The sequence below is a fragment of the Triplophysa dalaica genome, chromosome 17 (assembly GCF_015846415.1).
Source record: "Triplophysa dalaica isolate WHDGS20190420 chromosome 17, ASM1584641v1, whole genome shotgun sequence".
In the NCBI taxonomy this organism is placed as follows: domain Eukaryota; kingdom Metazoa; phylum Chordata; class Actinopteri; order Cypriniformes; family Nemacheilidae; genus Triplophysa; species Triplophysa dalaica.
The window spans coordinates 16,786,187-16,810,778 of record NC_079558.1 but is presented as its reverse complement, the minus strand read 5'-3'; the positions used below and the strand labels follow the sequence as shown (position 1 = coordinate 16,810,778).

General features: G+C 40.2%; 2 protein-coding genes across 7 annotated transcripts in view; one reads left to right on the top strand and one right to left on the bottom strand.

Moving 5' to 3' along the window:
• The first annotated feature begins 136 nt into the window (after positions 1-136).
• On the top strand, positions 137-10,718 carry LOC130439107 (uncharacterized). 2 transcript variants are annotated; one of them, XM_056771536.1, is made up of 3 exons: positions 141-211; positions 1,527-1,684; positions 8,134-10,718. In XM_056771536.1, the coding sequence occupies exon 3, from the start codon at positions 8,171-8,173 to the stop codon at positions 9,992-9,994; it is 1,824 nt and encodes a 607-aa protein (XP_056627514.1). In that variant the 5' UTR covers positions 141-211; positions 1,527-1,684; positions 8,134-8,170; the 3' UTR covers positions 9,995-10,718. The 2 variants fall into 2 exon arrangements, with proteins under 2 accessions (XP_056627513.1, XP_056627514.1); XM_056771535.1 differs by lacking the exon at positions 1,527-1,684 and having other exon boundaries at positions 137-211.
• Positions 10,719-11,520: 802 nt separating this feature from the next.
• Positions 11,521-24,592, bottom strand: part of plekha1b (pleckstrin homology domain containing, family A (phosphoinositide binding specific) member 1b) — a 28,821-nt gene continuing 15,749 nt past the window's right edge. The window contains exons 9-13 of one of the 5 annotated variants that reach the window (XM_056770893.1): positions 23,828-23,892; positions 22,084-22,147; positions 21,664-21,753; positions 19,229-19,299; positions 11,521-14,619 (exon numbers count right to left, since the gene is read on the bottom strand). In XM_056770893.1, coding sequence (XP_056626871.1) covers positions 14,412-14,619; positions 19,229-19,299; positions 21,664-21,753; positions 22,084-22,147; positions 23,828-23,892 — 498 coding nt within the window. In that variant the 3' untranslated portion in view covers positions 11,521-14,411. Of the gene's footprint in view, positions 14,963-19,228; positions 19,300-21,663; positions 21,754-22,083; positions 22,148-23,827; positions 23,893-24,592 lie in introns of all 5 variants that reach the window. The other 4 variants (XM_056770894.1, XM_056770895.1, XM_056770891.1 and 1 more) reach the window with 4 other exon arrangements.

Here is a 24,592-nt window from a genome sequence, read left to right as displayed (position 1 = left end):
GGACAGAACATAAACTGAAAATATTTGACTTTCACTCTCTTTTCTCCATAAACGCAAAGCAATCATGGAGTGATTCACATTTACAAGGAAACGAAAGTGAAACTTTTAATCAGTGATTCTTCCCGCTGAGCAGAGCAACGGTTTGATATCACTGCACATTCTTTAAGCATCTACAGCTGAAGTTCAGTGTCAAGAGCAAACGTCAGTTCAGGTAAGTTACCTTTCTGTGTTTAATTCTATCTTGACTTATATTTAAAACACTATTTACTACAGCAGCTTAAAAATATAAAAGCCCTTAATTTTACAAAGCAATTTTACAAAGTCCTTGCCAGGATTCGCATGCGTCCTTCGGGAGTTGCATTTGTTGACCACATACGTCATCGAGGTTTATTATTTCATGTTTTATTTTATAAAGGCAGCAGTTATAATTCAAGGTAAGAATGACTACAATGGAAAAAAATGATTATACGTCCTTAGCCATGTGTTAGATGTGAATTTTATAATGCTTTTTTACTGAAATGTGAGAACCTTGAAGATGCGGTTGACAAATGCGAATGAGAAATGGCTCTTAGGGTCGCAATACTATTGCTTTAATAAAACGGTTATTACATCTGCGTAGCAAGGTTTCATAAAATCAAAAAAGTAAACTGATATTTAGGCTATATAATGTAAAGGTTATGTAATGTGGTCAGCAGTAATAAATCGGAGTTTTTAAGTCATTTTCACGTATTGAAGGCATCTTGAAGCATTACAGACGCAGGAATTTTAAATCGTCTCGTGAAAGAATAGATTTTATCTGAAGAAACAAGGTTTGGACACGAAGTGGTATGCAAAGTTGTGCAAAATAAGACAGTTTACATTGCATTTGTTATTAAAAGCATTTTTGTGTACTGTTGAAATAAACAATTGTTAAGAAATTTCCCAAGGATTTTCTGGAATTTTTGAAACCGAATTTAAGTATGAGTCAAAGCATGTGTTTTTATTTATAAATACAATGACATGAATAAAATAACATTGGGTAATTTTTAACCTGACTTGCTGGGTAGAGAATATTACCCAATTTATTGGATCTGTCAACAAGCCCTGCATCAAGGGGGGCTTAGACGTGATGAGATGCTTCTGGTTCTCACAAACCTTTTACAGTCTAAAGCAATAATGAGCTGTTTGTGAAGAAAGTTTCGGCATCCATAGCTTTTTGTGGTGTGTGCATTTGATAAACTCAAGACGACAACAACGATCACAAATTATTGGATTATCTCATTTTTTTATATCAGAAAACACGAATGGATATTCAGTCGATCTGTAAAAATAGAGTGCTGCTTGCTGCTGGATTATAAGGAACCGGAAGGGACATTGGCAAAAAAAATCTGAAGACTTTCGTGTGCGCACGCAATAGTTCAATGAATGCCATGACCACTTACTGTATATATTATATTGTACAGACAATTAAAATGGCCACTGGGATTCTTCCCATACATAATAGCCTATACTGTAGTATTAACATTTACATTTACATTTACATTTAGTCATTTGGCAGATGCTTTTACAGGGACAATCCCCCTGGAGCAACATGGAGTAAAGTTTCTTGTTTAAGGACACACTGGTGGTGGCTGCTGGGATGGAACCAGCAACCTTTTGATTTACCAGTTCAGTGGTTTAACCCACTAGACCACCATCTCACATGGTGAGTCATATGGCGCTAAGACAGGTTCCCTTTCGGTCAGGCTCTCGACGTTGTGTCGAACCGACAGATGTGGCTCGCCCTTGAGAACCTATCACTTCGACTGGTTTTGAAAAAGGGCAATAAAATAGCCAAAATAAATTTGCATGCCGGACTCCGCCCCCTTATATCCGTGTATAAAAGGGAGACGGCGTGCTGCATTCATTCACCTTTTGTTCTTCGGAGCCTTCGCTTATGCTAAGCAAACAATCTTCTAGAGCTACTGGACTTAAGACATGGTGCAGCGGACTGTCCCTTCTTTCAGCGACTTCCTCTGGGCGTCTCAGTGGTTCCAGAGGTGTTGAACAAATATTCTAAAAGAGTTAATTTCTCCAGCGTGGCATGTCCCACTGTTCTCGTGGGTGCGTTACCTTCATCGAGTAGGGGGATGGACACTATGTCTGCCTCAGCTGTTTGGGCATCAAACACGCTGAGCCAGCATTGTGGACTCATTTTGTGGACTCTGGTTCCCGGGCAGTGACGACAGTGGCCAAGGCCATGCCGTCCGCCACTCCGAGCAGCGAGGGTGATATGAGGACTTCTGTGAGTGTCAATCTGTCAGCCAAGCGCTCGCGCACCGCTCACACCCCGTCACGCTCGTCTGATCATTCCCCAGAAGGCGGCTCCCAGCCGTCTGGATCCTCAGTCACTTGTCCGGAAACGGTGCGTGACGATGATGAGATGTCTATTGCAGCATTTGAGGGCAATGGCTGGCCTCCGAGCCCGACAACTCCTTGCAACTCCCTTCCATGGGAGGACGAGCCGAGGAGGAAGCGGATGTCGAGATGTCAGCCATGCTATCCTGGGCCACCGTGAACATTGGGTTGGAGTGCACCCCACTGCCTCTCCCCCAACTTCTGCCTGGCCAGCTCCGGCACTGTCGCTCACCCTCCAGACGTCCCCCCGGAAAGCGAAGTCACAGAGGAAACCTCCATCCCGTAAGCAGCTGTCGCGGAAGCCGAAGCGGTCCTGACAGGAAGACTCCAGGGAGATTACCATCATTTGGGCTCGACCCCAGCCATGGCCTCTCTGGGCGGGCGACCAAGGACGATTCCTGCCCCATCTCTTCATCAGTTAGGTGCCTCCGGGAGCCTAGTGCCCACATTCTCGCAAAAATTGTTTCCGTTCTCCCTGTGTGCTTCTTACAGCCGCTCTCACCCTCCTCGCGATGGTATTTGGCAAACCGACGTTGCATCCAGGTGAGACTCAATGTGGAGTAAACTCAGCAGTCCTCACCACCCTCAAATCAACGGTGCGATGAGCTGCATCGCCAGGTAGGAACAGCAAAACCAATCTCCTCCCCGGGGGCCTCCACACGGCAAAGGATCCGCACTGCTAGCCATCAAACCACCTCCTGCGGGTGAGATGAAGCAGATCGTACCCCTAGTCCCCCTGTCACGGTCCCTGGGAGCTCGGCTCGAGCTTCCCACACCGTCACGCTGGCTATGGCAAACGATCCATCTCAGCTTCTCGATCCAATTCGCCAGACCTCCGCCCAAGTATCAGGGCATCTTCTCAACCTCTGTCAGAGGCAGGGATGCTCCCGTACTACGGGTCGAGGTCGCCACCCTGCTGGCGAAAGGAGTGATCGGACCTATCCCTCTAGCCGAGATGTACAACAGGTTTTACAGCCTGTACTTCATTGTCCCGAAAAAAATGTGGATGGATGCGCCCTAACCTAGAAATGCGTACCCTGAACAGGCACCTACACAAGTTCTCTTTTAGGATGCTCACACAGAAAGGATATCCTGGCATCTATCAGATTTCAGGATTGTTTCATGGCAATCGACCTAAAGGACCCTTACTTTCATGTCTTGATTCTGCCTCGTCATCGCTCGTTCCTATGGACAGGGGTCCCACTTGGGCAGGTTACAAGGTGCATCGTGGTGACGACCTACGCCTCCCTGCAGGGTTGGGGTGGAGTGTGCAATGGGCCAACCGTGTCGGGGCGGTGGACGGGCCCCAGTAGGCGTTGGCATATCAATTGCCTAGAGTTGTTAGCTGTGCTACTTGCACTAAAGAGGCTACAACCTCTCGTGCAGGACAAGCACATGCTGGTCCGGTCGGACAGCACAACTGCCGTAGCGTACATCAATCAACAGGGTGGCATACGCTCACGGTAGCTAACACAACTTGCCCGACGACTCCTCTTGTGGAGTCACCAGGTGATCCCCTCCCTGAGAGCCACATGCATCCCAGGCGACCTGAATCAGACAGCCGACGCGCTCTCTCGTCAGTTGATGCCTGGGGGAGAGTGGAGACTCCACCCCCGTGCAGTCCAGCTCATTTGGGTGCAGTTCGGGCAGGCCCAGGTAGACCTGTTTGCGTCCCCGGACACCACTCATTGCCCGCTATGGTACTCCCTGTCCGAGGCCCCCCTCGGCACGGATGATCCAGCGCACAACTGGCCGCGGGACAAGCGGAAATACGCCTTCCCCCCAGTGAGCCTCATCACACAGACTATCTGCAAGGTCAGGGAAGAGGAACATCAAGTGCTACTATTTGCGCCACACTGGCCCAACCAGATTTGGTTCTCAGAGTTAATGCTTCTGACAACAACTCCCCCCTGGCCGATTCCCCTGACGAAGGACCTGCTTTCTCAGGGGAAGGGCACGTTGTGGCATCCCAGGCCAGACCTCTGGAACCTCCATGTCTGGCCCCTGTACTGGGCGAGGAGATCCTGAGTGGCCTACCCCCAGCTGTGGTTGAGACCATTACTCAGGCTAGGGCCCCTGCCACTAGGCGGATATTTACATTTACATTTACATTTAGGCATTTGGCAGAATTTAGTGTACATTTTTAATTGTATTCAGAATGAAATCCTACAAGGACTTCTTAAAGAACCATATGCAACTAAAATGACATCAATTAGTTTTGTAATACAGTAGTAAATGTTTCTTTTGTGAATTCTTCATTGACATAATTATTCAACCCCTTAAAGACTACCACTCTGAAGAACAAATGTTCAATTAAGTGTTTTCAATCAGGTATTGAAAACACCTGTGGATATCAGGGAGCGGCAATAAAGCCTAATAAGCACCAATTAGGCAGCTTTAAAATGACTGTGATACTCAGCTCCTTCTAGACATTTACTGGTGTGGTTACAAACATGGTGAGGTCAAGAGAATGGTCCAGGAAGACAAGAGAACAGGTGATTACTCTTCACAGGAAGGGCAATGGCTATAAGAAGATTGCAAAGATGTTAAACATACCAAGAGACACCATAAGAAGCATCATTCGCAAATTCAAGGCAAAGGGCACTGTTGAAACGCTACCTGGTCGTGGCAGAAAGAAGATGCTGACTTCAACTGCTGTGCGCTACCTGAAGCGTAGAGTGGAGAAAAGTCCCCGTGTGACTGCTGAGGAACTGAGAAAAGATTTGTTAGATGTGGGTACTGAAGTTTCTGCTCAGACAATACGGCGCACCTTGCGTAATGAAGGCCTCCATGCCAGAACTCCCAGACGCACCCCCTTGCAGTCCCCAAAGAATAAGAAGAGTCGACTGCAGTATGCCAAAAGTCATGTGGACAAACCACAGAAGTTTTGGGATAGTGTTCTGTGTACTGATGAAACAAAATTAGAACTGTTTGGGCCCATGGATCAACGCTATGTTTGGAGGAGGAAGAACAAGGCCTATGAAGAAAAGAACACCTTGACTACTGTGAAGCATGGCGGGGGGTCAATCATGCTTTGGGGCTGTTCTGCTTCTACAGGTACTGGGAAGCTTCAGCGTGTGCAAGGTACCATGAATTCTCTTCAGTACCAGGAGATATTGGATGACAATGTGATGCAGTCTGTCACAAACCTGAGGCTTGGAAGACGTTGGACCTTTCAACAGGACAATGATCCCAAGCATACCTCCAAGTCCACTAGAGCATGGTTGCAGATTAAAGGCTGGAACATTTTGAAGTGGCCATCGAAGTCACCAGACTTAAATCCGATTGAGAACCTCTGGTGGGACTTAAAGAAAGCAGTTGCAGTGCGCAAGCCTAAGAATGTGACTGAACTGGAGGCTTTTGCCCATGATGAATGGGCGAGGATACCCGTAGATCGCTGCAAGACACTTGTGTCAAGCTATGCTTCACGTTTAAAAGCTGTTATAACTGTAAAAGGATGTTGTACTAAGTACTAAGATTGAATGTTACTTGGGGGTTGAATAAAACTGATAATGATGTGAGCTCAGAAAAGACATTTGTGGTTATTTCATTATAAATGTTATGTTATATTTGTCTGACCTACACGTGGCTCTTTGATTTAACTGTAAGCAGGATGACTGAATGATCATAATCAATGGCAAACCGACTAAAACAATCAATTTCAGTGGGGGTTGAATAATTTTGAACACAACTGTAGGTATTTGAAATCTCCTGGGATCGAACCCACAACCTTGCATTGTTAACGCAATGCTCTTACCACTGAGCTACAGGAAAGCCTATAAGCTACAGGATATATGCCTATAAGTGACGCCTCTTCTCGCGGAGAAGACCCACGGAGTTGATCAATCGGGAACGTGTTGTCCTTACTAAAAGAGAGACTTGAGACTCTTGAGACCGCGATTGTCACTCATCCTTTTACAACGTCCGCATTGAACCGGTGTCAGCCCGCGTCTTGCATGGCAACATGTTGGACCGGCAGCCTGTAGGGCGTATGCCTGCGAAAGCACCTTCTCCCCTTCCATAGGTGGGTCAGTGTGCTACCTAGCCTCGTTTCTTTCCCCCACGGGGCGAAGAACAAGCATTCCATCCATCACTAAGCAAGCACCTCCTGCGGGCGGGCTGGGGAGAGCAGCCCTGCCCTTTGGCCGGTACCTTCTGAGTTATCCACATTGCTCTAACCAGACCTAGTGCTACCGGAAGATGTAAGTCCCCACTCGGGCGGTTCCGTACGATGTATCCTCATGCTTGGTTCCCATCTTGGTAACCCATGACCTCCCTAGGTGGACCTCCACCTCGCGGCTAACTACCTCAGTCCGCAATTTTCCCATGAGCTCTCCCCTGATGTTGAGACCATGCAGGTGTCTCCACTAGAACTCCTCGCGTTGGTAGGAAGTGGTCCCTGTAGTGCGTTCCCCATTTGAGGAGTGCACTTACCCAGTGGCCTTGCGGCACCGAAGGTAGATGCTTCCCACCTTTTCTAAAAGCTCTGGGAGCCTCTGCACACTTATCCACCGGAAGATTACAAATTTCACGAGAATGCTCACCTCTGACACACCCAGATCTGTCACCGTCGTTTCGCTGAGACTGTAATACGACAGTTTTAATAGGAACCCCATCTGTCGGTTCGACACAAAATCGAGAGACCGACAGAAAGGGAACCTCTTGGTTACGGATGTAACCTCAGTTCCCGGATTGAGGGAATGAGACGTTTTGTCCTTCTTGCCACAAACACGTGTTGACCGCTGCAGCAGTCTTGAGAGGCTCTCAGGCTCCTCAGAGCTTAAGGTGAATGAATGCAGCACACCGTCTCCCTTTTAGACCCGGATAAATTTCATTCGCCTATTTTATTGGCCTGTTTCAAAACCAGTCGAAGCGATAGGTTCTCAAGGGCGAACCCCATCTGTCGGTTCGACACAATGTCTCGTTCCCTCCATCAGGGAACTGAGGTTACAGACGTAACAAAGACGTTTTAATATGTTTTGGTGTGTTGTAAGATGCCTATGCATGTATTAGACAGGTAAAATGAAATGGCCTGTGTTACCACATCCCCACAAATCTACGTCAGTTAGTGTGATTATTTGATATTTAAGACCGCCCAAATGTATATACAAGTAAGGTGGGCATACCTGTCAGTACAATTGTTTTGGAACCTGATGTTCCAAATATGGTAAGAGGTGTTACATTTCCGTCACACGCTTGCAGTGTTCAACAAGTCACTACGCACTGATTAATTGGCCAATATTAGCACACCTCGCTTTTCAGGGTGATGAGCTTGTTAAAAATCTGCATGTTTCAGAGAGGCGGAGCAAAGAGGAGATACAAATTTCTAATTCTATATCTATTGCAAAGTCTCTACCTTTATACTTTGTAATTTATACTGGTGCAATCTAGAGGCCTGTTTATGCATAACAGGCACATTCACAGTAGCGCTCGAGATATTTTTGACAATTTCCCTTCCAGGATCATATCTTGAATATTATGCCATGTTTTAAACACAAAATCTAGAAGAAATAATAATAAATAAAGACTGGAGTAAGCCACAGAAAATGAACAAGCAAACGACAAATTTGAATTGAACTTGAAAAATATTATAGTTGGACACTGAAACACATTAATTTAACCATGGTTCTTATTTGGAGGACAAAAAAACTATATAGTATTTAAATACTTCCACATTCGGCCAAATAATGTTAATTATATATTTATCGTATGAATGTTAGTTTTGGTTTCTGAATAATTATGTTTTGTTTCTTCAAGGTTAACTGGGATTCATCAGTCTGTTGTCCCTGAGAATATGCCAAGGTCCAAAAGAAACACGAGCAGAAAAATCCAAAAAGGAAAAATGAATCCCAAACACAAAAACCAGAATGACCACAGCGAGAAGAGTGATGGGACCACAGCAAGTGTTGCTAGTTATATTAAAAACAACATGAGCAGTAAAATGAAAGATGCACCAATTGCAAATATACCCATCTTTAAACTCCGCCTGGGTGAAACATGGCAGAACAGTGATGGATACTGCAGAAGATGCACATTTGGAAAACACAACGCAAAGAATAACAAGACCATTATGATGATCGGAGCCACAGGTGCAGGAAAAACCACTTTAATCAACAGTATGATCAACTTCATTCTGGGTGTGAAATGGGAAGATGACTTCCGCTTTATATTAATAGATGAAGGGAAGCAGAAATCTCAGGCTGAAAGTCAGACATCGGCCATCACGGCATATAAAATTAATTACATGAATGGTTTCCAGGTCCCATATAGTCTGACCATTGTGGACACACCAGGCTTCGGGGATACCAGAGGAATTTCACACGACCAGAAAATCACAAAGCAGATTCATGAGTTCTTTTCTCAGCCCGGAGGGATTGATCACATTGATGCCGTGTGTTTTGTAGTACAGGCCTCACTGGCCCGTTTGACGCACACACAGAAATACATCTTTGACTCCATTCTTTCCATATTCGGGAAGGATATTGCTGAAAACATTATTATGCTGGTCACATTTGCAGATGGGAACAGACCTCCTGTTCTTGAGGCGATCAAAGTTTCCCAGGTGCCGTGTTCCACTGATAAGTCTGGAGAGCCACTTTACTTCAGGTTTAATAACTCTGCATTGTTTATTACTAATAATAAACCGGAGGAAGCTGAGGAGGACGATTTTGGGGAGTTTGATCAAATGTTCTGGAAGTTGGGAAATTCGAGCTTGAGAAACTTTTTCAAATCTCTTGAGCAGATGAAAACAAAGAGCTTGTCTTTGACAAAGGAGGTCCTAAAAGAAAGGCAACAGCTAGAAATACTTGTGGAAGGTCTCCAGCCCCAGATCAATGCTGGCCTGACAAAACTGGATGAAATAAAGAAGACAAATGCTGTTTTGGAGCAGCACAAAGCCGATATGGATGCGAACAAGGACTTTGAATATGAAGTAGAAGTAACTGTTCCAAAACAAGTCAAAAACAAACCAGGCTCATTCCTGACCAACTGCCAAATATGTAATTACACATGTCATGATATATGTGTTTATGCAGATGACAAGGACAAAAAAGAGTGCTGTGCCATGAGAGATGGAAAGTGTCAGGTCTGTCCTGGAAAGTGTATTTGGAATGTTCACTTTAATCAAGCATATAAATGGGACTATGTCAAAGAGATGAAAAAAGGAACATATAAAGAGTTAAAACAGCGATATAAGGAAGCAAAGGGAGAGGTCATGTCAAAAGAACAGATCTTTCAAAAGCTTGAAAAGGAGTTCGAGGATGTGCAGATTATAGTGTTCAAACTCATTGAAAATTCCCAAAACTCATTGCAGCGACTGCAAGAAATTGCGCTCAAACCAAACCCTCTTTCTACACCCGACTATATAGACCTGATGATTGAATCTGAGAAACAAGAAGCCAAGCCTGGTTTTCAAGATCGCATCCAGTCTTTAATGAAAGTCAGGACCAAGGCAGAGATTATGAGTAAAGTCTCCAGTGGCGAAGTGCTCCCAGAGGATTGGACAAGGCATGCACAAGAGAAAGAGGAAAGCTCGGGCAGGTCCTACAATCCCATAGTGCTGTTCAATCGTGCGGTAGTTTATGTTGAGGAGAAAGTGAGTCAGTGGAAAAAGTCTTAATTATGCACTGCACTTACGTAAAATATTATGACTATATATACCATAAAGTTGTTGTATATTAAAGATTTGCTGTGCATCCTGAAATTATCATAATAGTTAATTGAATCATTTGAAAGCTGTTTAATACTTTCATTGTAGATGGAAGTATATCATGTTTGATGTTTTTGTAGTAGATCCTGTGATATATACAAATAGTGATTTAAAATAAATGTTGTGTGTTGTATCTATAGCCAATCAATTCAAATATTTATATTATTATTTTCTTTCCCTTTTATTGATTTTAGTAACATAGTGATTTAGTGATTGAAGTAACATTCATGAACGTTAAGGCAAAGTGCCTCCTTTAAACATTCATGTAAACTGGAATTTTAAGAAATCAAATTCCCATTTTGGTAAATAGGAAAATGTACAATCCTTAATTTTCTGAGATTTCTTTAATGTCATAGCTGCCCACTTCTTATAACATCTCAACACGCTAATTAACAGTTTTAGTAAAAGAAGAACGGCAAATACTGCTTATGTAGTTAAATAAATAATGCTAGCACAGGTTGTGCTCGCATGGGCTTTAAAAGTGCTGTTGCGTGTTCAAAATGTTTACTGTTTAATGTCATTATAAAATGTAAGCTTGAACTTCAGTGTGTTTGTTCACCGCTGTATACAGTGATGTTTGCTTTTCAAATGTTGTGTACAGCACCTCTGTGGCTGACAACAGGCTTAAATAAAATAACCGCTCATCCTTGATGATGGGACGTATCAAACTGTGGTTATGGAACTCTTTTATTTGCAAAAACCAAATCAAGCAGTTCAATGGTTTATTCTTAAGACCTAAAATACTTTTAATGTGAATAACTCTTGTTTTGATTCTTAATGTGTTGCCTCCGGCATTCTGGTTGACTACTAAGTGTCAATAACAGAAAGTTTGGGGAAGACACAGCATCAAATCTATTTTGGCATGCTATTCACTGACATTCTATATGAGAACGGATTGGACAATCAAAATCGTTGAACATTTTCTTTGTCAGCTGTGTCTTTAGATGCCGCACATCAAATTTTGTGCAAATCAGACAAACCGTCTAGGAGGTGTTTGAAAAATTATATCTTTCAAAAAAATTCAAAATGGCGGATATATTTTCATGATGGAAAATGACCTCATATAGTGCATTCAAATCCTCTGCTGTGGTCCATGTTTCTGTTAGATGTTTATTTAAAGCTTTTTCAACAGTCAGTAGCTTGAAGGAGCTCTTTGGCACCTGAAAACACCTTTCTTACTTCCAGCATGTTCTGCTGCACATTAAAGAATATCCTCAAAGCTCTATCAGAAAGGTCTAAGGGCCTCAGAAGGGTCTCATACGCCTCAGCAGCTGAAACGCAGAGAATCATCTTCACAGAACATTATTAACAGTGTTGTTTAAACAGTTTCCATTGTTAATCCAGCACTTCAGAGTGATTAGCAATTTTTAGATTCGATTCAACTTTATTGTCATAACATGTACAAGTACAAGGCAACAAAATTTAGTTTTGTCTAACCAGAAGTGCAATGGCAGCAAGTGCAGGATATACAGCGGTTGCATAAGTGCAGGAATATACAATATTATGGAAGTAGTTTACAGATGGGTATGTACAATGAACATAATATACAGGTGGCTCGCCTATGCTCAGGATGTTGGATGTTCTTGTGTTTTTTTGGAAAATAAAAATGATATATCTACAGATGGCTATTACTATTTACATTTACAGATGGGTATATACAATGATAAGTTATAGCAGTAGTGCAGTAGTGTTATGGATATAATAGATCACCTCTTTCTGTCAGTGTTTCCATGGCTGCTTCAAAATTTGGCCAACACTTAAAAGTTTGAAAGACCTTAAAGGTCTTTCAGCGTGATACAGACCATTTTGGAAGATGTAAACAAAGCTGGTCCATGCAAAAGACTTAATCCAGAAGAACTGTGGCAAGGTCTCCAAGATGTTTCAAGAAACCTACCTGCAAAGCTACATTACCTGAAAAACAATGCGCAAGCGCATCTAGGCCAAAAGCTGCTTTAAATGCAAATGATGCTCAAACCAAATGTTGATTTTATGTAGTTAATAGAATATTTTTTTTGACTTTTTGACTTGGCGTCCTCATTATACAACAAGTGTCTAAAACATTTTGCAGTACTGTAGCTTTGCAGGTAGGTTTGAAGCATCTTGGAGACGTTACCACAGTTCTTCTGCATTTAATGAGTCTCAGTTCTGTTTCATTCCAGACAGACTGGAAGATGATGAGAATAGATCTCTGTGTGGAGCATTGGCTGTTGTTTAGTGTACGTAGTCTACAACAAATATGCAACTCCGCTCAGCAGCGTCCTTCAGAGATCCTTATGCTGGTGCGAATACAACCTGGTAGCTTGAGGGAAAACTCAAGCTGGGAAGACATCAAGATAGATAAAGAATTCAGGCTCTTCTATAGCTGTGCGGTGAGTGTTGTGGATAACTGTTTTGGGCAGACAAGCCCTTACATGAGCTTCAATTACTCTCAAACATAAAAAGGAAGGTGTTGTTACATTTTACTAAAACACAGCTAAGTAAACTTACACACCTGTTTACCCTGTCAAATAAATTGAAACTATTGTTTCTAGAAAGCTAAGTATAGAGCCTGCACACTCTAACACAATCCTTACCACTCTTTAAAAAGAAATATGGACAAAAATGCCCCCAAACTATAGTTAAGCACAATACATTTTTCATGTATTACTCTGTGAGGCCACATACATTACAGGTTACTAAACATAGCACAGCACAATAACTGTATAATAAAAGTATGAGATATTGAGCATAAGGGTCACTGAATCTAGATAACACTTGATTTGTTAACATTAACACATAAAAAAGCAGAATTGTATTTTTTAAATGGCTATTTTTTATTTGTTTGTGTGGTTTGTTCGATCCGGGCATGATCAATTATTTATCAGTTCGTTTCTATGTGCATTGAACTGCCAAACAAATGTTTTCCTCCCAAAAAGAGTTTTCAGGAACACACCATTTGACAGGCATTGTGTTGGTAGAAATGACATGTAAAACACAAATACATTTTCTATACAGCAAACATATATCTGCATGACGTTGTGGTCTGCTTTAACAAATTAATTTGACCGTTTTTTTCTAAAACTCAGTTTACACTGTTTATAATACATTCAAACAATATCAGAAAAGGTTACGGACAAAAATATGTTCGCCTTAACCCTGTGTGCTCAAAAGCAAGTAGATTACGACAAAAAGTCTATCATGTATCCCAAAGAAAAGCACTACATTTAGTAGAATACCAACCTAAAATATATGAGATGTTGTTAAGCCATCTCTAAACCCAGAAGTGAATACAGTACATTTATTGGCGTTGTGTATCTGTAGTGTTTTTATTCATCAGCTGTATCAGTACTCTAGGTGAAGCTCCTTTAAAACATTTTTTGAGACATCACACCAAATATGCCATTAATCAGCAGTTCTGCATGAATAGAGTCTATTCCAGTCCAGTGTCAATTGAATTCACAAATCCAGAAGTGACAGTCACCCAACAATGTGAAAGAGCATGCCAAGATGAATGCTTTTTAATTAAATATTCTGTTCTTAAAATACATGTAAAAACATAAGTAATGTTTTTTTTTGCAGTATTCAAGATTTGAAAACATTTTTGATCTATTTGTTTTGCAAATAAATAGAAATTAAGAACAAGACTTTTATTCAGAATTCTGAGAACTGATATCAGTAGTTCATCGAATGAAACAAAAATGTCTATCTAAAAACACGTATCTATAAATAGTAAATTCAGAAAAACTGAGAATCATTTCGGAGTAGGCCTACAAATAACCTTAGATTGCTTTGATCTTTTCTTTTACAGACTTTTCGATTGTAGCTGTGTAGTCTTGACACGGTGCAAAAGTACTAAACAATCCTGTCACACTTTTATCCTTTTATTCCTTATTGCTGAAGTGATTTAACTTTATGCGGTCGGTATATTTTTCTCACAACGGACAAACCTTATAGATGTATGTATATACTATAGCAAAAAATAATTATTAGTGATCATATTAGCCCAAACTTTCACATCTCTACCAAATAGCTTAGTCAAAAATATAGATGGGAAATGGTAACACAGTTGAGTTTTAGATGGAAATTAAATTCTTAGTCCTCCCAAACGGTCCAAGTTCTCCGGTTTATGAACCTAATGTGCAGTTCACTCCCTGTCCTTGTCCAGATGCACTCGGCTAAAACTATTCACATTCCTCCTGTTAAATTACACGTCATTATTTGCTATTTGTGTATGCGTACTAAAGCAAGTACTCTTACACCATTGTAGCCTGCTGATCTTCATCCGAAGAGTAATTCGAAGGCTCTTTCTCGCTGCTTCGTGGCTGCCAAGGGTTAGAAGAATCTGCATTTACTTGAAGAACATTTGGGATGACTCCTGGAGCGACAAACGCGATCGCGTCCCCGGCAACAAGCTGCTGAGGTCTGGCCCCTCCCACGCCATGCTGAGGGCCCGAGGAGGAACGGCCCTCTGGGTCACCGAGTTCCATGGGAAGTGGTGCGGCACCATCTGGGAGACTCGGTTCACCGTAGAAGATTGAGGGGTGTTCGACGTGCTCCTGTGGAAATGGCGTAATGAGAGAGAAAGAGCAGTGGAGGTTACATAAACAGCACAACACCTGGTCAGATCTGTGGCTCAGAAGTAGAGTGGACCATCAGTCAGAATACAGAAATATACTTCGGTGGTGGGGGAACGTAGAGCACAATCTCAAGAGCAGCACAAGCAGTTGTTACAGTGGAAAGTTAAGTAGTAGTCATGGGGACGTGTCCATCAGGAGACAGTAAAGGCAGCGGAAGCTACAACAAGTGAGGAGTTTGAAGCTCAGTGTGGAATACAGCAGACGGAATAGAGGAAGGATCCATTTTTGGATTGTTAGTGTCTCAGGTGTCACATTTTAATCTCTGCAAAGTAAAAATGAGAGACTGACGTTAGGCAAACATAGCAACAAGCATGCAAGGAAAGAAAGATGCAAGCATACATATAAGAACAATAAAAGATGACTAAAAAGAGCTTTGGGGAGAAAATATCCCTATAAAGCAATATTTCATGCAAAAAAGCCTAATTATGTCATTTGACTTTCTTTGATGCTAAAGCGATACTTTACCCTTGATTCTTAATTTCCCCGTGTTTTACTCACCCTCAAGGCATCCTAACTGAATATGAGTTTCTTCATGAAGAAGAATACAGTCGGAGTTATAATACCACGTATCATTTTACTTCCAAGCAGTAGAATGGGAGTGAATGGGGGGAAATTTTTGAAGCTCCAAAAAGTGCATCCATCAATTAAAGAACAGCTCGACACGGCTCTGTGGTCTTAACAAAGGTTATTCTGAAACGAATCGATGTGTTTGTTTAAGAGAAATATCCACATTGACAATGCTATTACCGATAAGCAGAGAGTCTATAAAATATTTTTTTGTAATAAGTAGCCGTTTATTACATGGCTACGTGCCACATGAAAAAAAAACTGTACATGAAATGTGAATTTGAAATATTTCATTAGCATTTTTACCGAATGCAGACCTTCGGCAAGCATAAGCCGTTTACTTTCGGCTTTAAGATAAGAAACGACGTTCAAATATAAAGAACTGGCAATTTGGTTGAATCTTTTGTTTTTCAATCATCATGTTATTAAAAGACATATTTATATTTAATTTGTCAAAAAAACCTGCTGCATCCAGGTTAAAGTGTGTTATTCATTTTGAGAGGTTGTTATCTGGGAATTACGACTGGCTAATCAGAATCAAGCATTCCAACGAGCCATGTAATAAGTAATTGTGACAAACACAGTTTTTTCGTTTTCAGCCGATAGGACCTCCTTTCTTCACCACCATTAGGCGGAAAAACAAGCCTCTCATTGGCATGCAGCTGAGGGATATCGAATTTTAGACATTATCGTTAATAGCGTTGTCAGAATGGATATTTTTCCTTAACAAACACATCGATTCGTTTCAGAAGACCATTGTAAGACCCTGGAGCCGTGTTGAGCCACTCTTTGATCGATTGATGCACTTTTTGGAGCTTTAAAAATTTGCCCCCCCTTCTACCGCTTGGATGTAAAAGAATACATGATATTATAACTGTGACTGCATTATTCAGTGAGTAGCATTGAGGGTGAGTAAAACATGGGGACATTTGGATTCATGGCTGAAGGATTGCTTTTAACAGTAGTATATTAGAAGAGCCAAGCTGCTCTTTTACAGCAAATGAAGATAGTGACCAACAGCTGTCAAGCACCAAAACAAGCATAAAACATCAGTCCAACTCTCAACTATATAGACGGTTTAAGAGGCAACAACATTAAGAAACGTACTGTGGCCCAAACTTAATTTCCAATGAATCAATTGTGTATTTTTACTTTAATTTACTACAATTACTATACACTAAAATATTAATTAAATATGAAATACACTGTTATATTATTAGCCACTAGCCAGACTCTGAAAGGGAAGTTAACTTTGCACCGTGCGTCCGATGAAACCATCTGTACGTCTTCTGAAACTAAACAATAGCTCGTACTATGAATGAGAATTGAGAAAGGAACAAATATAAACAGTTTTGGGCCGTTCCTCAAACAATAGCTTTATATGGCCTCAAAAGACAGGAAATACATCCCATGAGACATTTCTAGTCCTTGTTTGTCAGTTTTGGCGTTTGACATCCTCTGGTCACCGAACGTTGTTATTGTATAGAAACAAAACCACCCAGAATTTCTTTTCTGTTTCACAGATGTTAATTTAAGTGAAAGAAATAAGCATATGAAAGAAGTGTTATTTCAGCAGTGAGAAAATATTGGTCTGTTCTTGAAGCACTTAAACAGGGACCTGTCACATCACCCAATGCACGTGTTATTTGCCTTACATGGCATGCATAGAGATACACTGTTTAATACACTCTTACTCGCAGCAGGTTGCCAGTAACTTACTGTAGATTTAAATTTATGCAATTTACCGGCAATAGTTTGTTCAAAGATAAATTCACATTGAACATTAAAGAGTCTTTATCTTTACAGAGAAAGAGTATAAAATAACAAAGCATACTAGGGGCATACTCTCTCTCACTCTGTGAGTCGCAAACAACATGTTCAGATCCACACCGCCACATACATTAACAGCTATGAATTGCTCTAATTGCTTTCATAAAACGACTTAGTTTAGTGGCGAAATGATACAAACAATGAAGTGGTTCATAAGGTGATACTGGTGGAAAATCGCTTGGCTCTCAGACTCAGATTAGAGAAGCAGAAAGGACTGTTGTAGAAGTAACCTGCTGCCAGTAAGAGTGTCATTTATACATTTTTAACAGTGTATTTTTATTCATTTTTCATTATTATGCAACATTTGGTATTTGTGACCCTGGATCACAAAACCAGTCTTAAGTAGCACGGCAACATTTTTAGTAAAAGCCAAAAATACATTGTATGGGTAAAAATGATCTATTTTTCTTTTATGCGAAAAATCATTAGGATATTAAGTAAAGATGATGTTCCATGAAGATATTTAGTAAATTTCCTATCGTAAATATATCAAAACTTTATTTTTGTGATTGAATGGCCTGCCACAGTTGGCTCTTACTAACAACTTCAAAGGCGATTTTCTCAATATTAATATTATTTGGCACCCTCAGATTCCAGAGGATTTATATCCGGCAGATATTGTCATATTATAACAACTCATACATCAATAGAAAGCTTATTTATGCACCTTTCGGATGATGTAAAAATCTCAATTTCGAAAAATTGACCCATAAGACTGGTTTTATCGTCCAGGGTCACATATGATGTAAACCAAAAACAGAGTAGGTATACCAAATACTTAGAAATAAGAGAATAAATAATAAAAAGAGAAAAAATCCTAAACACAGTCAGTAAACATTAAGCATACTCAGTAAACACTCCCACCACGGAGAACAATTGGTAAACTCAGTCATTGAACACAGGGAATACTTAGTAAACTCAGTAAACACAGATGGATATTTGTGATGGATGATTGTTAATTGCATGTTAAGTATCTGGAGGTCAGGAAGTGAAGTGTAAAGTGGAGAATGAAGTGAAATGTGTATGAAATGTTTTTCACTATTAAGACTGTTTGAACATTCTTAGTCCAAAAGATCTCAAATATCTATACAGCAGTGAACTATTCATGACCTGTAAAATCAAGTTTGTGCAGGATTTTAACTTGTTTAAAATGTGTGCATTTGACCTGAAGGTGAAGGGACAAAAACCAACATAAGAAAATGTTTAAATGTAAATGTTAGGCACACACTATTCTCAAAGCTAACAGATAAGAAGTATAAGCAAACAAAATATCTATTTTTATCTCACAGGATCTAATTTGACATATTTTTCAATCTTAAAATACTGCTACTACACAAGCAATACTAGGTAAGACAATACTGTGTTATTTTTGCCTTTCATACTACCTGCATAGTTTTGCACACACATCTTAATACACATCTCATTTTTGTACATCTACTTGTTCTGCAGCTGCACTTACAATTCTTTATGTAAATACCTCACACGAACCACTCATTTATACACCCTTAACTACTGTACTGTACGTTTTATTGTAAATACTCTCAATATTTTTGCCACATTTGCAGTAAATTGTTATGCTATAAATATAAATCATTTTTATCCATTTTTTCTTCCCTCGTCCCTTAGCTGTGTTAACTTTTTCCCCTCCCTCTCTTTATGTATTTCGTTATATTATTACATATTTTTTACCATTGTATTGCTGTAGACAGCTTATTTCCTCACAAAAGCATTTCAATGTATAATGTCACTGAAATCAGTACAAATGACAAAGAAGAACACTTCCTAAAATAGTGACTTTAGCGCCACAGAAATGACTTCACCTCTAACAATGCTGTTATTTGACAAGAGTCCCAAATGAACGTGCAAATAATGGAAAATAATGAGATGTTACGACAAAATGATGTGAACGTTTATTAAAGATGTGAAGCCGGTGACTGTGGGATTAGAGATGAAGATGGGTGTCAGCTCTAGCATGACAGGAGGGCTTGTTTTACTTTGGGTTGTTAAGGTGGAGTCAGCTCTACCTTGTTAAGATCTAGTTAAAGCTCGAAGATCTCGAAACTTAAAGCAGGGGACGGGGGTGCAAATAAACAGATGGGGAGAAGCCAAGGATTTTCATATCAACACATACGTGGCACATTCACCATTGCAGGTTGTATACCTCTGTATACAAGGGTTTGAGAGCCGTCTGGCCTGACGCATCTGCAACACAGCGCACATTCATTAGGTACGAACACGCCAGTAAAAGAGAGACAGACATGTACAGAAAGAGGATACAGCTAAGTGGCCAAGTCTAACTAAAAGGGAATATTCTACTGTAATATATTCCCCTTTTTAGATTCATTTCATTCGTACAGTCGTGCAGCTTTGTTTCTCGGTCTTCAGGTCAATGCCTGCATTTGAATCTCTGCGTCATTTCTGTCAGTACAATCTGGCCAAAAAACGGATTCAGAAGGCACATGTGCGTATTCCCATCATCTCATCGCACAGTTAGAGGACGTTCATCAGGATGCCGCAGGCGCCATGTAGGTATCTTCATCAAGCCACTCTAATCCATCATCAATCACTCAATATCCCGGGTTGAGCCGAGCCTCTGAGAGTCGCTTTTCAGTGGAATGAGAAGAAATGGGAAACTTTTGAAGAGTTAAAGTCTTGTTTCATCACTGCTCCTGTTCTTTCTATTCCAGGGGTCTCATTTATAAACGCTGCGTATGTACAAAAACATGGCTGTAAAGTGTGTACGCCACTTTCCATGCAAAGGTTGTGTCTACTCTACTAATTTTGGAGACAAGGGCGACACAAATAGTGAGTTAGTGAACTCAAGTTAGATTGTAGAAAGTAAGTGTTATAAAAACGATTATTAGCATTTATGCCTCAGACACATTGATTTCACTTCATATCCTTGAAAGATCCACATTATCACAAAGAATAAATCCGTAGAATTATTTGCGCTTGTATTTATTTACACAGTGTAAATAAATAACTAAACATTTGGTAACCAACCACTCACTCCATCCTTCCTTTTGAAACACTATGACAGCTGACAGAACATGGCGAATTATGCAAGTGTACCCGCGGTGTATGTAGATAGAAATAGCTCATTCTTAGGTAATAAAAACATAAGGCTTCACTGAGTAAGCTCTTTATACACCTCTGAAGGCATAGTTAAGTATATTACATTGCATTTCTATCGATAGATCATCCCAAAAATGACACACTGGACCTTTAAATACTGTGCTTAATCATCAAATGTCAAAGTCTGGAAATACAGCCATTATGAAATACACACATGTGCCTAGAATAAAGGGGTGTAACCATTGGTTTCCAAGGACCAAGGACAAGTCTCTCCTGGAGCCTTCTTATATCCCATTCAAAAAATGATGACTTGGAAACGTGTTATAAGCATCCTCTTTTCTTCATCCTCTAATCATAAATACTATACATTATATTTTTTCATCAACAGTGCATTGTGATCTTGCTAAAGACCACAATTACATCATTCAAAATGACTTATTCAAGTTTCGCCGTTTCGATTTCTACACCCAACACTAAGCACTGTTCCAAACCCACATGAGTTTCTTTCTTATGTGGAAGACAAAAGGAAACTGTTGTGTGATGTGTTTTGTAATACAATGAAAGTGGACAGGGACTGTCCCTTAAAGTTTAAATCACTGGCAGTTTGATCCAACAACAAACAAAGTGGCACATAAAAAGAAAAATGGTTGTCTGGATATGGACAGGATGGTTGGCAACATAATTCCGCAGAAACCCGATGTAATTGTTACGTTCCGTGTGTGTTTTGTGTACATTGTATTGTTTCTCGCTCTCCTGTCATTCCGTGTCCTTTTCGGCTCCACTTCTAGGTTAGTGTTGATTGGTTGACGCGACTGCCAATCATCATTCTGACGTCATGAGGTCCTGCCAATCGGCTGGCGTGCCAGCTGTATTTAAGGACGCGAGTTTATTGTGTGTGTGTGCGCCATGCCAGCGTACCGTGTGCTCCGACGTGGTCAGCTGTTTGTGGTCTACACCATTCGTTTGATCTTCACGTACCTAGTCATGCGTTGTGTTATGTGATTCAATCTATTTATAGATCTAGTATTTGACAATTGATTTCCATGGAGTTCTTTGAGGATGCAGGTCAGTGCATCATGTTAGTTTATACTTTGTTAGTTTAGGTTTGAGAGTGTGACGCCGCCCGTGTACTTTTGTTTGTAGATTATATTCGTTTATTTGGGGCGTCGTATACGCTGAAGACTTCGGTTTCATTTTCGTATTTCTTTTGTTAGCAAGTTTAGAGGTTAGTATAAGGATTGTTTTATTTTGTTTCTTTCTTTAATTTGTGCGGCACTCTTTTCTTGTTTTATTCTATGTATATTTTTTTCTGTAATTATGTGTATTTCATCAACGCGACTATAGTAAAGACTTTTGAACTTTAATACCTCTGTTCGGTGTCCTTTTTGATCTGCACCACACCTGGTAACATTTGTCTCACATAAATGTTACGGCATCATCCCTTTTTAACATCAGGCACGTAACAGTAATGCAGAGAAAGTGAATTCTTACAGAGGCTGCTGATCGTCCGGGGCCACGCTGGGCCACTATGGCTCCAGAGATAGCCTTGATCCAACCGTGCATCTCCTCTGGGCTGTCAGACTGAAAGAGAAACACATGAAACATTTATTCATGCCATAAATTGTTTACCGTATTCACATATTACTATTTCAACACCTGGTTCATTTTAACAAACTCATTCGCTCTGCCAGTGTTATTTTTCCGAAGACGGGAGAGGACTCTGACACATGTAAGTGTCTGTACTTTTATATCCGTGGTTTGAGGAGGTTGCACAATTGTAAGAAACTGCAGAAAGATTTCTTTTGTGGTCGTTAGCGAGAAACCCCTTCAGTATCAGGACAGACCAAATACATATACCACACTGGAGAACACAAAGCATATGAAAACTAAAATGAATCGCACAATCCTTACCTGAATATAGAAAGTTCTCGAGGTAGTAACTAGTTCAAATAGATTGTCTCTCATCATCACATCCCTGAAATATGAATCAAGATAAGAAAAGAGATTATGGGTAAAATGTTCTACTGTTTAAACAAGAATACTTTGTTATAATTCAATAATCAAGCTTGACTATTAATCAAAGAATAAAACAAACGGTTGTTTGATCCCCCCACGTCACCAAAAAGCAAGAGATGGAAAGTGCAATCTGCAATCGTAACTTAAGGTCCCAGTCCATTAGGGATTTAACAATATCAAAATCTCGCTGTACGATAACACGTTGGTATAACGTTCATGGAAAAATGATGACACGGAAATGTGTAATAAGCATCCTCTTTTCTTCATCCTCTAATCATAACCATTGCTTAGAGGTATGAGTTATAGCATGAGATGGGTCAAATGACCTAAAAATCCCTTTATCAAATAAAATCATTGCACCAGACGGACCTTGACAAAGGTAACATCTATTATTTTTTCCTTATTCTTTTTTTCATTCCTACAGTTCAAATATATTTGTACATGTTATTGAAAAATGTATGTGAATCAGCTATTTTCAAGATGTTTATCAGGTTTTTTTACATAAACAAGTGGTGTCAGTTTGTAACCTTTTATCACCCATGTACCACCACATGATTGGTTGAGACGTTGCATTAACTCCTTAAACAATAATTGAACACAAAAAGTAAGAAATATTTTGGCCTCAAATGAGTTCCATACACAGCCACGAGATGGCGCATCTACGTCATTCTTACAGCGTTATTTTCCGAATTAATCCGCAGGTTTTGCAAACGATCCATGTTGCGGTTAAATGTATGCTTTCAGTAGAAACCTCAACGCGTTTAGATTACAGTGACTTGATCGGCCATTTGTATAGTTATCATTTGTAAAGTTTCAAGCCATCAAATCACGGAATGGCTTATTTTAGTCTGTAAATATAGATAATGTTAAATCATGTCAAATAGACGTCTCAACAACCATACTCTGGATTTTCTGTTTACATTACAAAACACTTTTCAGTTCCCCACTTAATAAAAAATGACATGACAGCACACACATTTTTGAGTACCAAAACAGCCATGTTTGAAGTCTATTAGTCGGTGTGGACTCTCAGGAAACATAAAGATAACTCCCAAAATGAAGTTCTCCTGAATCAAAACGCCTTGAATTTATGCAAATTACGCAAGGTCAAAAAATTCGGAAATCCATATTTATACGGAAAATTCACATCCCTAATAAAATTTTCGCACTGCCTTTCAATGGGGCCCCACAAAAACGGATAATCTGTCCCACATTTGGTTTGTTGGGTGGTGATCACCCTTCATGCGCGCGGCAACTGCTTCCCGCGCATCTGCATTTAAAATAATGAATTTGTACATTGACCTTTAGTACAATGCCCTAAGGCTCAACAAAACGTGGAACTGTGGAAACTTTAGTGTAAAAGAGCAACAGCACGTCAGTTGTGTGGGACTATTTTGCCTGTTTTGTGTGAATGATGCACAGTGTGCTAACATTAATTCTACTCAAGCGGCAAGACTACTTATGTCATGCAGCAAATAATAAAAGACATTATATATAATACATACATTAATAGTTTATATTTTTACTTATTTATTTAAAGATTGTCTAGTAAGTTAACAAAAATAAAGTGCACTTTCATATTCAGACCAAAATGATACAAACCAAATACACAAATAAAACAACAGTAAGTATGACTGACCTTTGCTTACATTCCTGCACCTTGTTGATCTCTTTCAGTGGGATAGGTCGTAGCGGCTCTCGCTCCTACACAATTGGGATCAAACAGACAGTCTTCCTTATTTCACTTTCTGAATACTGTCTTCATTTGATAATATACACTGTAGAGCACAGAACAAACATTACAGTAACATTACAGTGCATGTGGAGAGCGAAGTACAGGCCTGAGCAGGATGCTGCAGTTAGCCTGTGATTATCAGGCCTGAAATAGCCTTTATTGACGTCCACTGTATCATTTCGCCTTTCACCAAACCTCATTCCTGCCTCCTTACATGTTGCAATATGCCTGCCCTCCACAAACGCACAAACACAGCTCCACAATCTTGTGAAGCACATAACACTTTCTGTATTGTAATGTAAATGTAACGCAAATTTCAATAGAATTTTATTTCATCTAAAGAAATATTATTATTAGACTACTATGAATTAGTGGGAAAAACGCCTGTCAGAAACATTTAACAGGAAGCTTTGTGTTTGAACGGAAGTGGGACAACTCTCTATTGTTTAGCCCCCTCAGTCAAAACAATTTCTAACTGTATACAATGATTAAAAAGCACTACAGCACGAAAGTAAGCCATTTCCATCATCAGACATGCATTGTGTATTGCCAACCAATTGTCCACTTCAGTGTCTCCGTAAGTTTAGTAATACTGTACACACATACACACATACTTCCATTTTGTTTGTTTTTTAACTTTTCAGCATATTGTATACTGATAAACAGTCG